This window comes from Bufo gargarizans, chromosome 4 (genome assembly GCF_014858855.1).
Source record: "Bufo gargarizans isolate SCDJY-AF-19 chromosome 4, ASM1485885v1, whole genome shotgun sequence".
Classification (NCBI taxonomy): Eukaryota; Metazoa; Chordata; class Amphibia; order Anura; family Bufonidae; genus Bufo; species Bufo gargarizans.
This window is the reverse complement of record NC_058083.1, coordinates 533,011,421-533,028,271: the sequence shown is the minus strand read 5'-3', so window position 1 is coordinate 533,028,271 and position 16,851 is coordinate 533,011,421. Positions and strand designations below refer to the sequence as shown.

At 46.0% G+C, this 16,851-nt stretch overlaps 3 protein-coding genes across 5 annotated transcripts in view; 1 reads left to right on the top strand and 2 right to left on the bottom strand.

The window, feature by feature from the left end:
- The window catches only part of LOC122934747 (gastrula zinc finger protein XlCGF57.1-like), a 153,085-nt gene extending 136,655 nt beyond the window's left edge, over positions 1-16,430 (bottom strand). The window contains exons 1-4 of one of the 2 annotated variants that reach the window (XM_044290425.1): positions 16,412-16,430; positions 16,204-16,328; positions 15,989-16,086; positions 11,396-11,453 (exon numbers count right to left, since the gene is read on the bottom strand). In XM_044290425.1, coding sequence (XP_044146360.1) covers positions 11,396-11,453; positions 15,989-16,086; positions 16,204-16,309 — 262 coding nt within the window. In that variant the 5' untranslated portion in view covers positions 16,310-16,328; positions 16,412-16,430. Of the gene's footprint in view, positions 1-11,395; positions 11,454-15,988; positions 16,087-16,203; positions 16,329-16,411 lie in introns of those variants that run through there. The other variant, XM_044290427.1, reaches the window with a different exon arrangement.
- LOC122934762 (gastrula zinc finger protein XlCGF57.1-like) overlaps positions 1-16,851 on the top strand; it is a 956,305-nt gene that overhangs the window by 895,368 nt on the left and 44,086 nt on the right. The window lies entirely within an intron of this gene.
- The window catches only part of LOC122934783 (zinc finger protein OZF-like), a 493,591-nt gene that overhangs the window by 455,998 nt on the left and 20,742 nt on the right, over positions 1-16,851 (bottom strand). The gene's annotated exons all lie outside the window — the stretch shown is intronic.

The following is a 16,851-nucleotide window of genomic DNA, read 5'->3' as shown; positions in this document are numbered from 1 at the left end:
GTGATGTCACAGCCCTATAAATATCCTCAGCCATCTTGGATTCTGCCATTTTCCAGTGTACTCAGTGCAGGGAGAGACGTCAGCAGGCGCTAGGGACAGTGCTAGGAAAGACTTCATTGTGCTTAAAAGTATTTAAAAGTTCAGGGAAATATTATTCAAGTTGTAGGGAAAGGATAGGAAGGAATAATTCCACAGCATTTATGTAGAACAGGGTTCAGTAGGGGTGTTTACAGCCTGGGTAATAGAAACAATCCTATTACACCTTGTTGCACTGACTGCGGATCCAAATTGCCATTATACAGCTCTGTAATTCCAGCAAACCGTTCTTATTTTGGTGCAAGTGCTGTTTGATACATCCATTAACAGGGTTAATTACAAGGAAATATTTCTACCTCTTATTAGCCCTTGTGTGGTGCAGTTATATGCTGTAAAGCCCTTTTTGCAGTGTATTAGTGGCACAAAAAATAAATTTGCCGCGCAGTGGTGCAATTATATGTTAAAAAGCCTTTTGTAGAGTGTATAAGCGGGAAAAAATAAGGGCCTATTTGCCGTTCAGCGGTGCAGTTACATATTCTAAGGACCTTTTTGCCGTGTATTAGTGGCACAAAAAATATATTTGCCATTCAGTGGTGCATTTATATGTTGAAAAGCCTTTTGTGCAGTGTATAAGTGGAAAAAAATAAGGGCCTATTTGCCGATCAGCGGTGCAGTTATATGTTGTAAAGCCCTTGACATGTAACAGTGGACAAATCACTGAATAAAGTGGCCAAACTGGGAGGAAAATGCTCAGAACCCAAATACTGTAGGGTATTTATAAACGGGGGAGCAAAACCTCCACATGTGATCCGCTGCAAACGGCAATCCCCAGCAAAAAAATGCATACAATGGAGGGTGCCGGCAGCGGACAACATGTGCCACAAAAAAATCCTACACAATATGGAATAATGTGTGGATTAGACAATGAGAAGAAATAAAACATTGCAAAAGGTGCACAACAATATATGCAATATATGGTAATACAAGACTAAACCCTTTACGCTAAATGTTAAAATAAGATTTTAGCCAATATATTCTGTTCAAGAACATATCGGAGCCCGCACACTCCATCAAGGTATCTCAGTTGGCGCGGGACCTACCGCTAAACCTACCTATAGTGTGTGAACACTGTCTGATAGGTGCTGAGGCTCCAACTCACAGCCACACTTCCACACACCTCCAAAGTGGGATCAAAAATACAATGGGAGAAGGGAGGAGGCTGTGAGCCCCACCTATATAGCAGGCACATGTTTCACAGGCTACTAGGTGCACCAGAATGTTGCCAAAGATAAAAAATGCCACATACTATATATATATATAAACAGTACAGACCAAAAGTTTGGACACACCTTCTCATTCAAAGAGTTTTCTTTATTTTCATGACTATGAAAATTGTAGATTCACACTGAAGGCATCAAAACTATGAATTAACACATGTGGAATTATATACATAACAAAAAAGTGTGAAACAACTGAAAATATGTCATATTCTAGGTTCTTCAAAGTAGCCCCCTTTTGCTTTGATTACTACTTTGCACACTCTTGGCATTCTCTTGATGAGCTTCAAGAGGTAGTCACCTGAAATGGTTTTCACTTCACAGGTGTGCCCTGTCAGGTTTAATAAGTGGGATTTCTTGCCTTATAAATGGGGTTGGGACCATCAGTTGCGTTGTGGAGAAGTCAGGTGGATACACAGCTGATAGTCCTACTGATTAGACTGTTAGAATTTGTATTATGGCAAGAAAAAAGCAGCTAAGTAAAGAAAAACGAGTGGCCATCATTACTTTAAGAAATGAAGGTCAGTCAGTCCGAAAAATTGGGAAAACTTTGAAAGTGTCCCCAAGTGCAGTCACAAAAACCATCAAGCACTACAAAGAAACTGGCTCACATGCGGACCGCCCCAGGAAAGGAAGACCAAGAGTCACCTCTGCTGCGGAGGATAAGTTCATCCGAGTCACCAGCCTCAGAAATCGCAGGTTAACAGCAGCTCAGATTAGAGACCAGGTCAATGCCACACAGAGTTCTAGCAGCAGACACATCTCTAGAACAACTGTTAAGAGGAGACTGTGTGAACCAGGCCTTCATGGTAGAATATCTGCTAGGAAACCACTGCTAAGGACAGGCAACAAGCAGAAGAGACTTGTTTGAGCTAAAGAACACAAGGAATGGACATTAGACCAGTGGAAATCTGTGCTTTGGTCTGATGAGTCCAAATTTGAGATCTTGGTTCCAACCACCTTGTCTTTGTGCGACGCAGAAAAGGTGAACGGATGGACTCTACATGCCTGGTTCCCACCGTGAAGCATGGAGGAGGAGGTGTGATGGTGTGGGGGTGCTTTGCTGGTGACACTGTTGGGGATTTATTCAAAATTGAAGGCATACTGAACCAGCATTGCTACCACAGCATCTTGCAGCGGCATGCTATTCCATCCGGTTTGCAGTTTAGTTGGACCATCATTTATTTTTCAACAGGACAATGACCCCAAACACACCTCCAGGCTGTGTAAGGGCTATTAGACCATGAAGGAGAGTGATGGGGTGCTGCGCCAGATGACCTGGCCTCCACAGTCACCGGACCTGAACCCAATCGAGATGGTTTGAGGTGAGCTGGACCGCAGAGTGAAGGCAAAAGGGCCAACAAGTGCTAAGCATCTCTGGGAACTCCTTCAAGACTGTTGGAAGACCATTTCAGGTGACTACCTCCTGAAGCTCATCAAGAGAATGCCAAGAGTGTGCAAAGCATTAATCAAAGCAAAAGGTGACTACTTTGAAGAACCTAGAATATGACATATTTACAGTTGTTTCACACTTGTTTGTTATGTATATAATTCCACATGTGTTAATTCATAGTTTTGATGCCTCCAGTGTGAATCTACAATTTTCATAGTCATGAAAATAAAGAAAACTGTGTCCAAACTTTTGGTCTGTACTGTATATGGAATGTGCCATTTTTTTTTTATCTTTGGCAACATTCTGGTGCACCTGGTAGCCTGTGTCACATGTGCCTGTTATAGGTGGGGCTCACAGCCTCCTCCCTCCTCTCATTGTATTTGTGATCTCACTTTCGAGGTGTGGAAGTGTGGCTGTGAGTCGGATCATAGCACCTATTAGACAGTGTTCGCACACTATAGGTAGGTTTAGCGGTAGGTCCCGCGCCAACTTAGATGCCTTGATGGGGTGCGCGGGCTCTGATATGTTCTTGAACGGAATATATTGGCTAAAATCATATTTTAACATCTAGCGTGAGGGTTTAATCTTGTATTTTCATTTGCATATATTGTAGTGCACCTTTTGCAGCGATTTATCCATGTATCAGTGGCACAAAAAAAAAATATATTTGCCGTGCAGTTATATATTCTAGAGTCCTTTTTGCCATGTATTAGTGGCAAAAAAAAAAACATATTTGCAGTTTTTGGGGTGTTTTAATTTCCTTTTTATTTATTTATTTGATCTAACAGTATGTCAGACAGAGAAGAGCCAGGCCCTGCACAGGGGAGGGCCAGAGGCCTAAATGTTTCTGGCGCAGTAACATTTCGCAGCAGAGTAAGGGGCCATGGCAGCAGGGGTCACTTCGAGAGGCCTGAACTCCCAGTGTCACCTAGCTGTTGTGTCTTGACCAGCAACCCAGCGGTTTTTGAACTTCGTCGCAAGTGACATCAGACACCCCCAGCCAAGAGTCGATGGGTTTGTCATACACAACCCTTAGTTGGCATGGCCCAGGAGCAGGCTCTGTGCCCTCACCTGTTCTCAACCTGCCTCTGTCCTTTTCTGTTCCCTCAGCCAGAGAAATATTGTATGCTGTGGGCTCAGCCCCACTATACAGCGAGGATGAGCTACTAGAGAAAAGTCAGCAGCTAACGGCCAGTCAAGATGTGGAGGAGACATCTGCCGCTTCCTCCGCTAGGCGGGAAAGTAGTGATGAGGAGAGTGGCATGATAGCTAGTGTTGCGAGCTGTCAGGCTCCTGACCCAGAGACCGTTGAGGAGGACATCAGTGATGTCCAGACAGTACTCAATGATGCTAAAGCCAATCGCACTTGGGAGCCGGGTGAAGATGGGGTTTCATCAGAAGAGGATGGCAGCTTGCGCGTGTGAGGCAGCGGCTGAGCCAGCAAGGTGGTAGCCTGGCCAGGAGTCAGCAGGGTGGCAGCAGCAGTGTAAGGTCGGGAGCCAAACATGCCTGGGTTAGACCACCCACTTCGCAGCAGCCTACCTGCCCAGGAGGTAGTGCTGCAGGGGTTCACAGAGGCAGCGGTGATAGCAGTTAGTCAGTGCCGAGTGTTGGGGGTAAAATCAGTCAGCGGTGTTGGCACCACGGCCCTGCGACAACATATGAAGCGTCACCATAAAGTGGCCTGGGTGAACCTTGGCTCCGATGTGGTGGTCCAGCCTGCCGCAGCAAATACTGCATCACACAGTGGCACGCACTGGTTTCAGGCAGTCAAGGCTCCACCACCTCAGCCGAAGGGAGCGGTCTGTCCTTCCCATCATCTGCTGGTCCTGATGCTGCTGCTCCTTCTCCTCATAGTCAGTCATTCCGGCAGCAATCGATCACTGAAGTGATTGCCAAGAGAAAATAGTATGTGCGCACTCATCCAACGACGCAGAAGCTGAACATGCTCCTGTCCAAGTTTCTGGTGCTGCAGTCCCTCCCTTTCCAAGCGGTGGACTCTGCACCTTTCAGAGAACTGATGGCTGGTGCTGAGCTGAGGTGTACCAAAAAGGCAGTACCAGCCCTTTACACGTATGTAGAACAGAAGGTGGGCCAGTCCTTGAGCTTGTCGGTGTCTGCCAAAGTGCGCGAAGCTGTAACTACGGTCAGGGACAATACATGTCCTTTACGGCCCACTGGGTAAATGTGGTTCCTGCACAGCCACACCAGCAACTTGGCCAGGTGACGCTGCCTCTGCCACCACGTTCTCACGCCGTTGGTCCTGCGACAATGTCCGCCTCTGCCTCCTCTTCTCCAGTGTCCTCAGCCTCCACTGCAGGGCCAATTCACAGTGCCCCTCCAGCATACAGTACCACATGTGTCACACTGTTCTGCATCTCGTTTGCCTGGGCGAACAGAGTCGCACAGGGGAGAAATTGCTCTATGTCCTTCATCAAGAAATCAAATCCTGGCTTTCTCTGCGACATCTCAAAATGGGAACCATGGTGACCGACATCGGGAAGAACATGGTGTCAGCCCTGCATGGCACACGTGTTCAATCTGGTTATCAAGCGGTTCCTGTATCTGCAAGACATCCTAAAAATGGCCAGGAAACTTTGCATGCACTTTAGCCACTCATACACCTCAAAGCACACCCTCCTTGAGCTGCAATGGCAGAACGGCATCACCCAACATAGGCTGATATGTGACGTTTTCACCCGTTGGAATTCCACCCTTCATATGTTGGACCGACTATGCGAACAGTGAAAGGCCATTAACGATTTTTTGATGACACAAGCGGACAGGAGTACTCCCCTGTGTAACTTCAATGTCAGCCAGTGGCAGCTCATGCATGACACCTGCCGTTTGCTCAGGCCTCTGAGGAGGCCAGGTTATTTGTCAGTCTCCAGGACTACGAGATGAATAACGCCATTCCACTGCTTCATGTCCTGGAACAGATGCTGGTAAATATGGCTGGTCAGGGGACTGGAGACGTGGCGACTAAATCTCATGACCACATGAGCCCTGTGGGGGCTGAATTGGAGGAGGAGGAGGACATTGGAGCACAAGCATTGTGTAGCAAAATGGGTGGTTTTTCTACACAGGTGACAGGAGAAGAGGAGCAGGAGCAGCCAGGGGAGCTACAGGGCAATGAGGAAGACGAGGCAGAGGACCTAGACACACCATGGAAGTATACAGTGGAGATGGAGGCAGGGAGTTCCTCCAGGTCACTTGCACAAATAACCCGATGCATGCTCACTTGCTTGCGTAGTGACAGACGAATTGTCACCATTCGGCAGAGGGATGACTTCTGGTTCTCTACCTCGCTACCGGTCCAAAATGGGGGCCTTTTTTTTCTTTTCTTTTCACACGCTGAGACGGAGGACAAAATTAACTATTATAGAGACATCCTATGTAGTCAGTTGGCCGCTGCCTATCTGAGCCATCATCCATCCTCTAGCAGGTCTGAACGTGGGGGCCCTCTGCGCTCACTTTCCTCTGCCATGGCTGCTGGGGAGTGGTGGGGTGGCAGGAGCAGTACCAGCTCCATCAGAAGCAGAATGAGTCTATGTCACAGACGTTCCGGTGGCAGGTACCAGGAGATTAGAGAGACTGGCAACACGTGGGTTAAATTGACAAGTCCCTTGTGGATTTTATTGTGTCTGTGTTTTAGTGAATGCCACACCTCTTGCTTCAGGTATTGCTTGTTGGTAATTTACCTTCCCCATAAGTAGCCGCTTCTCACTTTTGGAGGTGCGGTTTATAGATTTTCTTCCTGTCTTCCTTCTAGCTGGTCGGTTGTACTCTGTGGTGCTTCTGGAGTTGCCAGTTTTCTACTTTAAGCTAAGTCTTGTCTTTTCTTATTGTCCTGTGTTTGTTATATTCCCTGTTGTTTGTATCTGGGCCTGAGACAGAGGCTTCCATTCGGCCATCTGGGGAGGAATGGGTTGTCTCTGGTCCAAACCTAATTCCAGGGCATTATAAGGAGATAAGGTCCTAGGTATACTGCATATGAATATTCCTTCCTTCAAGGTCTATTCATATTGATAGGTAGTTAGGGCCCGGATTAGGGTTGTTTAGGAGGTGACCTGTTCCTTCCCTAGTTTCCATGCCCAGTTACTGTTTTCCCCTTCCCTCCTGTGTTCAGTGTGGAGTTTCCCCCCCACACTGATCGTGACATTATAAACCGCCAAATAACCGTCATTTTGTTGTCTGTATTAGTTCAGCCATGGATGTTATTGCTGCACTGACCGGACAGCTGTAGGGGCTGTCTCTGGAGGTAGCTGACCTCCGCTCAACCGTCACAGATGCAGAGACCACTGTTGGCTGATCCTAGTAGTGGTTACCTGATCTCTCCTGAACCTACAGTTGCTCTCCCGAATAGATTCTCAAGGGGGGTGATAATTTAATTCGGTTCAGTGAAGCGTGGCAAATGGTACTTTAAGCTGTGTCCACAATCATCTGGGGACGAGAGCCAGAGAGTGAGTGTGACCTGGATTTGGGGTATAGAGCTGAGGACATAGGCTGCTAGATCGCCGCTAGCAAATCCGCAATATCCAGTCCCCATAGCTCTCTGTGCTTTCATTGTGTCATAAAAATAATTTTATAGATATGCAAATTAACCTTAGATGAGTCCTGTCTCCTCCATGCTTCAGAGATGAGTCCAGCGTTCTCTTACCAGCCACGCCCACTGTTAAGGAGCCCAGCACCGCCCCGCATCCTCCGAATCTCCTCCTTGCTCCCCGACGTCACAAAGCTAGAGAGATGTAATCTCGCGATGCGCGAGCTAGTGCATGCGCAGTTCGATCCCTGAGGCTGATGCCAGCACAGGGAAGGAACACTATGCCGACACTGCTCATGCGCAAGCTCGCGAATCGCGAGATTACTGCGCTCTAGCTTTGTGACGTCGGGGAGCAAGGAGGAGATTCGTAGGATGCAGGGTGGCTGGGCTCCGGAAATATTAGTAATAGCTCCTTGGGCTTCTTACTTGCCTCATTTACATATCTATAAAATCGTTGTTTTTTACACAATAAAAGCACAGAGAGCTATGGGGACTGGATACTGTGCTAGCGGCGATCTAGGAACCCATGTCCTGAGCTCTATACACAAAAAACAGGTGACAGGTTCCCTTTAAAGGGCTTTTTCTCTGCTGACCGGACCACAGTCTCAGATGCATTTTTCGGAGCTTTAGATCTCATCTATGATGACCTGGACCGAACCTCCCTGGCTGAGACTAAATTACGCGGCCTGCGTCAGCTAGAGAGCGTTCGGCGGAGATCTACTGTTCTGAATTCAGGGTGTGGGCTACGGATACTGAGTGGAACGATCCAGCTCTCCATAGCGAGTTTTGTCAGGAATTATCTGGGAGGCTGAAGGACGCTTTAGCCTTTCATGAGAATCCTGAGTCTTTCGAAGCTGCTGTGCCTTTGGCTGTACGTATTGATAGACGCCTGAGAGATAGATCTAAGGGCCCACTCTCTCAGGACGTTCTATTACATAACGTACCATAAATGACTCTTTGGGTGTAGAGACTCCTGAGCTCATACCTGGGGAGGAACCTATGCAATTAGGGGGAGCTGCTTGCAAAAGTCTGCTGCGGTCAAAGGGGACATTTTATCAATATATGTCCAAGCATTCAGTGGCAAAAGAGAAACAAAAAGGGACGTCTAAATCCTATCTGACTATCGGAGGTGTGAGTGGGGAGTCAGAGAATGTGCATTTGTCCTTTGCTGGTAGTACCTGATTTCTCCTGACTGCCGAGGTGGTGCTAGAGTAAAAAACTGTGGGAATTGAAGTATTTATCGACAGCGGGGTCGGGGTGAACCTGATTGATGCTCAGTTTGTCTGCGTTCCTTAAAAAAATACATTCCTGTATTTGCTATTGATTCATCAGAAATAAGAGTGGGTGACTTTCATCAAGAAGTTATCTCGTGTTTTGTCTTGGAAGGTCTCCCTGCACCTATGGTTGTGGGTTTACTGTGGCTTACCAAGCATAATCCAACTATCGATTGGCAAGTGGCAAGCTAGGCAGATTCTCGATTGGGGGGAGACTATTGCATTGATAATTGTTCCAATACATCCTTTTCTGTGGTTAGTACTAAGGCTGTACCCTCTTTTATATCTGAGTATGCCGATGTGTTTTCTGAGAGTGGATGTCAGGATTTACCTCTCCATTGGGAATATGATTGCCCTGTAAATCCTTTTCCCGGGGCTAAATTGCCTAATCTGTATAATCTTTCTGAACCTGAAAGGCAGGCCATGAGAGAATATATTGCCGAGAGTTTGAAGAAAGGGCACATAAGACCTTCCAAGTCTCCAGTGGCTGGAGGGTTCTTTTTTGTAAAAAAAAAGGATGGAGGTGTTCGGCCATGTCTGGATTTTCGTGAACTCTATTATAATTATAATCTGAAATAATTATATCTATGCGGCGCAGGACAACACTGTCCAAGTCGGACCAGTGTGAACAGTTGGTCGGTTGGATTGCTGAAGATAATGCTTCCAGTCGTTTAAGCACCACCCTCTCTTCCACCAAGTCCAATCTCTGTAGCTAAGAGTCTGGTCAACCGAATCCTCTCTCTGATCATCCTTCCTCCCACCATGGAGAGGCTTGCCAAACGAGTGATCCCACACTCGGATATTCCGAGGAGCTCTTTCCAGCGCCACTATTACATTTCGCCCTCACACCCAGCACGCTTGAAGAGGGACCTGAGATATTGTGCCCTGATTCCCAACCTCTTGAGTCTTCACAGTCTCAAGAAGATGACGGTGGTGAACGGCAATCATTCATTTACGAGATGGATGATGATGAGACACAGTTACCAATCACTGAGGTTGTGGTTAGGTCAAGTCAGGAGGATACTATTGCTTTTCTTTTCATAGTGTCTGATGAAGGCTAATGTAGCCCAAAACGCGTTAACACGTTATTGCCGCATTTCACTGTATCACAAAATAAATCGCAATTTAAGGAATCTTCTCTACTGCTGTGATTTCTATTATAATACGACTTGGGTGGGAAACCTATACACAGCAGACACCCGGTGTGAACAAATTTGTTCTATATATGATGTATAGTGATGTCATATGGCCTAGGAAGAGGCAACGGCGCTCATGGATTGTCTAACCCACTGCTGATCTGATATTGATGACCAATCCTGTGGATAGGTCATGAATATTGATTACCGGATAACCCCTTTAAATTAATGAAACCCTGTTCTCCTACTGATGGAAAATTGACTACAAGAATAAGCAGTATGTTCTGTAATCCCTGACCAGTGAGAGGACGGCTTTGCTTCAGTATTTCCATAATGAAGTGTGAATGACGTCAAATGGGGATGTCTCTTTGTTCTCCCCCCTCTATGCATCAATCAGCTTTGATAACAGCAGATAGAGGATTGTTCAAGCTTTATTCAAACAATAGCAGGACGAGAAATATATTGTAAAGAGGACATGTAAGAAAACAGGATTATGTACAATTTCAGTATTTCACGTACTTGAAAGATCAAAAAGATCAAAGAAAATATCATGGTTTTAAAGGTCCCAGAATATAAATCACATTCTCTAGATAACAACAGGTGTTTCTATTCAGACCACACAGTATAATATTTCCTAATGAACAGGTCACAGAGCAGGCCCACCACAGTCTCCTCTGAATGTCAATCTGCCATCAACAGGTTGCCAAGTGGCTGCTGAACTGCTCATAACAAGATGGGGCAGCAGCTCAGGCAAGACCAAATAAGAAAAAAAAAATCTAGAAAATATGAAAGTATGAGTATCTGGTTTTAGTTAGTACAAAATACATGTAATATAATTACCATTAGGGGTAACGGGGATGCAAAGTGCTCATGAATTATTATCTCCCAAGCATCATTAATAGGGATGAGAGAATCGACTTCGGATGGAAGTGCTCCGTACAGTATTAGAATGTATTGGCTCCCGAAACAATTTCCCGGACTCCCAAGGTACCACTTGGAACCGAACCCGAGTTCGGGAAATGGGTTTTTAACAGTAAAAATTAATCTATGAAGTTATTACGCAAAGTCACGCGAGACTTCGCGAAGTAATAACTTTGGCTCATCTGAGCCAATACATTCTAATACAGCACATAGAGCTCGCTTTGTACAGTATTGGACTGAAGTTTTATGCAAATCGACTTCGGATGTTTCATCCGAAGTCGATTTGCTAATTCCTAATCATGAACATCGCACTCAGCTCATTAGCTATTTCTCTTCTTGTTTGGTCAGCTGCAGGTCGGATCCTACTAAATCTAGTAGCAGTAATTAATGACGATGAGGAGAACATTTCTCTGGACTTCAGGTCCTTTAACACGGACCCATGTTTCAGGCAATTATTGGGAATAAAGAAGCATTCCCAATAATTACCTGATCATTAGCAGAGATGAAGCTGCATTTACATGCAGATGCATTGGGACAGGTGATCTCTACTTCGATAGCTTGTCTACAGAGAATCACGGTTTCTGGGCAGCAGATCTCAGCTTATACACAACCTGCTGTCAAGAAATGTTACGTTATGGTGACGACCAACAGACGTCATCACCCGAGGGGCAAATATTGTTCCATTCATCGGGTATCTTTACACGACCAATTATGGTGAACAAGCGTTTCTACAAACTCTCATTCTGATAAAATTAGCCCTATGATCAGTCTGTATCAAAAATGTCCATTATTCAAGATTTCTGAAAGACTCTTACCTTTCACTGACATTGATACGGGTTTTTCGAAGCTGATAATTGTTCCTCCAGAACTGTCCTGTAAGATGAAAGACATAAATAAGAAAACAGAACACAAGTTTATCTTATATCCAGGGGAAGGTCAAAAACCCCTAGAAGACCAGAACCAATCTGCTCTAAAAGGAGAAGGATCTCCTCAAGTGGTGATCAGAGAGGATCAACATTCAGTCCAGTATTGTACACATCATATAAGGCATCAAATGACCTGATCCTATCCTGGAGTAGACGCTGTGCTCATCACCTCCAGTTAGATTATTAGATTAGATTATTGTCGTAGTTTTGACAGAAAAAGTCTTTTATTGCAGCTGGAAATGTAACCTTATTTCCTACTAAAAGGGTTTATGCCATGATTGATGTAAAAAATTAAAATAAGACATCATATAGTATAGGGTTGTTGCGGGTATCGAAATTTCGATACCCAATCGATACTTTTGTCCCGGTATCGATACGATACCGGGATTTCAGTTTTTTCGATACTGGGCTGCGCTTCTGCGCAGCCTAGTATCTCTGAACATGAGCGCGCTGCTATCGGCGCGCTCATGTTCTCTCAGCAGCACAGGGAGAAGGAAGCTGTCCTCCCTCCCCCTGTGCTGCTGCCGCTGCTGCCACCAATGAGAAGAGAGGGGGGGGGAGGAGGGGCGGGCGCACTGCGCCACCAATGAGGAGAGAGGGGCAGAGGAGGGGCGGGCGCACTGCGCTACCAAATAGGACTATTCCCATTTCCCACAGAGCGGCGCCCAGCGATGTCCCAGCACTCACCATTAGTCCTGGGCGCCGCTCCGTTCGCCCGCAGTGCCCCATTACTGTCTCCTCTCCTGCCCCACATGCTGCTGATTACTATCGGAGCGATGGGAGGAGACATCAGCTTCACTAGTGGGCGTTCCTTCTCCCTGCACTGCGATTGGACAGCGCTACAGCCAGGGAGAAGGAACGCCCACTAGTGAAGCTGATGTCTCCTCCCATCGCTCCGATAGTAATCGGCAGCATGTGGAGCAGGAGACAGTAATGGAGCACTGCAGGCGAACGGAGCGGCGCCCAGGACTAATGGTGAGTGCTGGGACATCGCTGGGCGCCGCTCTGTGTGGCCTGATAGTGAAAGTCAGTCTTTAACACAATACAGGAGGCGGGTGCCGGCAGCAGAATCGCATTGCCGGCACCCTGCCGCTGACAGGGAGCTGCGATCAGAGGCAGTTAACCCCTCAGGTGCGGCACCTAAGGGGTTAACTGCTGATCTGCCAGTACCCACCTCCTGTATAAAGGGGTAATTTATCATTGGTGGTTCAGTGTGCCCCTCAACCCCCCATCCCATTAAAATCATTGGTGGCACAGTGCGCCGGCCCCTCTCAACCCCCCAGTATTAAAATCATTGGTGGCAGTGGCCACAGGGACCTCTCCCCTCCCCCTCATTGGTGGTGCAGTGGCAGCTTCTGATCGGAGCCCCAGCTGTGTAAGCCTGGGGCTCCGATCAGTTACCATGGCAGCCAGGGACGCTACAGAAGCCCTGGTTGCCATGGTAACATCCCTGATGCTGTGTGCACAAGGCACAGAGCAGCAGGGACAGTGTGAAGTCCTATTCACCCTGATAGAGCTGAATAGGACAAGGGATGAAAGATCCCAGGTTCTCGCCCCTAAGGCTACTTTCACACTTGCGTTCAGAGCGGATCCGTCTGCATTATATTGTAAAAAAAATTCTAACTGTGAAAGTAGCCTGAACGGATCCGTCCAGACTTTTACATTGAAAGTCAATGGGGGACGGATCCGTTTGAAGATTGAGCCATATTGTGTCATCTTCAAACGGATCCGTCCCCATTGACTTCCATTGTAAGCATTGTAAGTCTGGACGGATCCGTTTGCCTCCGCACGGCCAGGTGTCCGCCTGCTGAGCGGAGCGGAGGCTGAACGCTGCCAGACTGATGCATTCTGAGCGGATCCGCGTCCACTCAGAATGCATTAGTGCTGGACGGATCCGTTCGGGGCCGCTTGTGAGAGCCTTCAAACGGAGCTCACAAGCGGATACCAGAACGCAAGTGTGAAAGTAGCCTAAGGGGGGAAATAGTTATTAAATAAAAAGTGTAAAAAAAACCCCCACCAAAATATGAAGTATAAATGACCCCTTTTTCCCAATTTCACATATATAAAATATATAAATAATAAACATATTACATATCGCCACGTCAGAAAAGTCCAAACTATTAAAATATAAAAAAAAATCTAGGTGGTGAAAGCCGGAACAGAAAAAAATTAATAGAAAATGTGCGATTCGCCATTTTTAAAAATGCGGAATGCACGTGGCTTTTTTGGTTTATTTTTTTTCGCGTGGTATCGAATGGTATCGAGTATCGCAATACTTTTTCATGGTATCGAAACCGAATCAAAAATTTGGTATCGCAACAACTCTACCAGCCCTGAACCTCACGTGGATCCAGAGATCTCCCCAATCATTGCTCTGCTAGATTTGTTTCAGGCATGGCAACACAGGGAACATGTCCTTTCTCAGGGGGCTTGTCCTTTCTCAGGGGGCATGTCCTTTTTGCTGTAGCTCTTTCCTGTAACTGTCCCACCTTCTAACAGAAGATACGAGGGGATGCCCAGAAGTTCCTGGCTTTGCCCCCTTCCAGTTGGAATAGAAAAATGAATTTGGTACCATGTGAAAGCTTGATACCTTGTTATGTAACTGTGCAAATATCAGATGTTTACGATTGTTCTAATTATTTTAATTTCAGGTAGAACCTGAGATGGCAGAGGCACAAGGAAGTTTCACGTCTGTGGAGTTACGGGCCGTCATGAAGTTTTTGTTTCTCCAGGGAAAGTCTGCAAAGGACATTCACACTGAGATGTCACAAACACTAGGGGAGAAGTGTCCTCAGTGTGAAGTGTCCTTTTCCTGGAGAAACAAAAACTTCATGACGGCCGGTAACTCCACAGACGTGAAACTTCCTTGTGCCTCTGCCATCTCAGGTTCTACCTGAAATTAAAAATAGTTATAACAATCGCAAAACATCTGCTATTTGCACAGTTACATAACAAGGTATCATATATTAACACTGTACTACTGGCGCTTATACTCCCCTTATCTATTTCTGCAGTGGTATCGCAGCAGTACCGCACTTCCTGCTGGTGAAAACAATATACAAGATGCCGTGCACCTCCTCTCCGATGACCTCACTACGTATCCCACTATCGGTGACTGCACTAAGAACCACTAGCATATATCAATTCAAATTCAAGATTACCTTGCTGTTGATACTATGTTCGTGGTTAGTATTTTCTTTGTCCTCCTATGTGGGTTTCAGTGTAGGGGGTATCGGTTTGGTATTTGCAACGTCGAGCACGCCCCGGCCGGGCGCTCACTAGTGCGAGCCTTTTGAACGATACGGAGACGCCACCGGCCGGGGCGTGCTCCACGTTGCAAATACCAAACCGATACCCCCTACACTGAAACCCACATAGGAGGACAAAGAAAATACTAACCACGAACATAATATCAACAGCAAGGTAATCTTGAATTTGAATTGATATATGCTAGTGGTTCTTAGTGCAGTCACCGATGGTGGGATACGTAGTGAGGTCATCGGAGAGGAGGTGCACGGTATCTTGTATATTGATAACAGGATATCAAGCTTTCACAAGCTACCAAATTCTTTTTTCAATTCCAAATGGAAGGGGGCAAAGCCAGGAACTTCTCAGCATCCCCTTGTATGTCTGGTGGCAGTTGAAAATTTAAACTGAGCACATGCGACCACCTCAATGAGGTGAACGGAGACATAAGGAACAGAACAAACAGCAGGTGGCGCTATAGAGATAGCTTCTATTGAAGAACTCACTGACGATACCACATTATTAATTACATGCAATTACAAAATTATTCAGATCCACGTGCTGTTCTAAAAATGTAGAAAATTTTTTGTGACCCAACCCCTTTATGCTCTTGTCCTTTATGGTGACCCAAATCTTGAATAGCCTGCACTAATATTTTGCAAAAGCATCAAGATTATGTAACTAACTAGTAAGTCAATGGGGTCATTTACTAAAGTCCGGTCTCCTAAACATTTGTCCCATCTATGCCGTCCATGCACCAGAAACTAAAATGCCAGCAGTTGGGGTAGATTGCAGTTTTCTGGCATAAATTATTGTAATGTGTCCGGCCCTGGTGGACTCACCTCTATTTTGAAAAGTGGATATAGCAGTGAGAATATTAAAAAGTTGCCAGATTTTTTAGCAAAGGGTATTTTTGGGTAAAATTTATATACAAAAAAAAAAAAGAACTAAATAAATTACTATAAATTCGTGTCGATATTCTTCCTTAGAAGCTTTTAGTCTATGATTGTGCTGTTATTTTATGATTTACATCTCTACAGCAAAACTTTCCTTTATCTACCTTGACTCTCAATTACCAAGTGGATATCCAAACCTTAATACAATCTTATATGAATCCAGAAATCATGTGTGGCCAATAATAAGAAGAAGAGCGGACAATGTACTCCACTGCTGCTGGAGGAGGTTACTCATTACATCAGTCTATGGGGGATTTGTAGAAACCTCAACTTCATCTACCTGATGATCCAGTGGGATATTTGGTTTTTCTTCTGGAGAGTCCTGGGAATACAGAGGACTGGGACATCTCTCTGGTGGATTTCTCTGCCTCGATCCATCTGTAGGAAATACACACAGTGACTGAATACATTGTCTATATGTGAAGATCAGATGATGGGGGAATCGGACTCTCAGGACTGTTCTCATCTCTACAGTCATGGAAGGTCTCCTCTTACCCGGTGATGTGAGGGACTGGTGATTCTCCATCATGACGTCCTTGTACAGATCCTTGTGTTCTTCTAAATAGTCCCACTCCTCCATGGAGAAATAGGACAGCGACATCCTGACACCTTATAGGAACCTGACAACACGAGGACACAGTCATTACCAGACCCATCCCTTGGCGTTATTGTATAATGTCCCAGCATTCCCAGCAGCGCTCACCTCTCCGCTCAGCAGCTCAGTGATCCTGGTGGTAAGTTCTAGGATCTTCTGCCTCATGTATCAGGGAATGAGGTGGAGGCTCGGTGATGGGGCTCTGGGTCCTGCTCCGTCCTCCTGACACACGGGGTGTCACACACTCACCAGACGACTTCTTCACTACTGTGTAATCCTGTGTATGGGGAGACGCCGATCACTACAGAGATTCTAAGAATCCTTCACCTTTCCAGTCATTTCCCTGGTTTATTACTAGAGATAAGGGCCCTTGCACATGACTGTATGCCCTCCGAGACATGCAGTCCATGAGCGGGCCATATGTACCTGGAGCGGCATTGATCATGCGCACGGGAGCGCACAGCATCATAGATTACAATGATGCTGTGCACGTCGGGCCGCTCGCTGGACTATTGTTCTGCACTCATAAGATCATATAAGTACAGGAC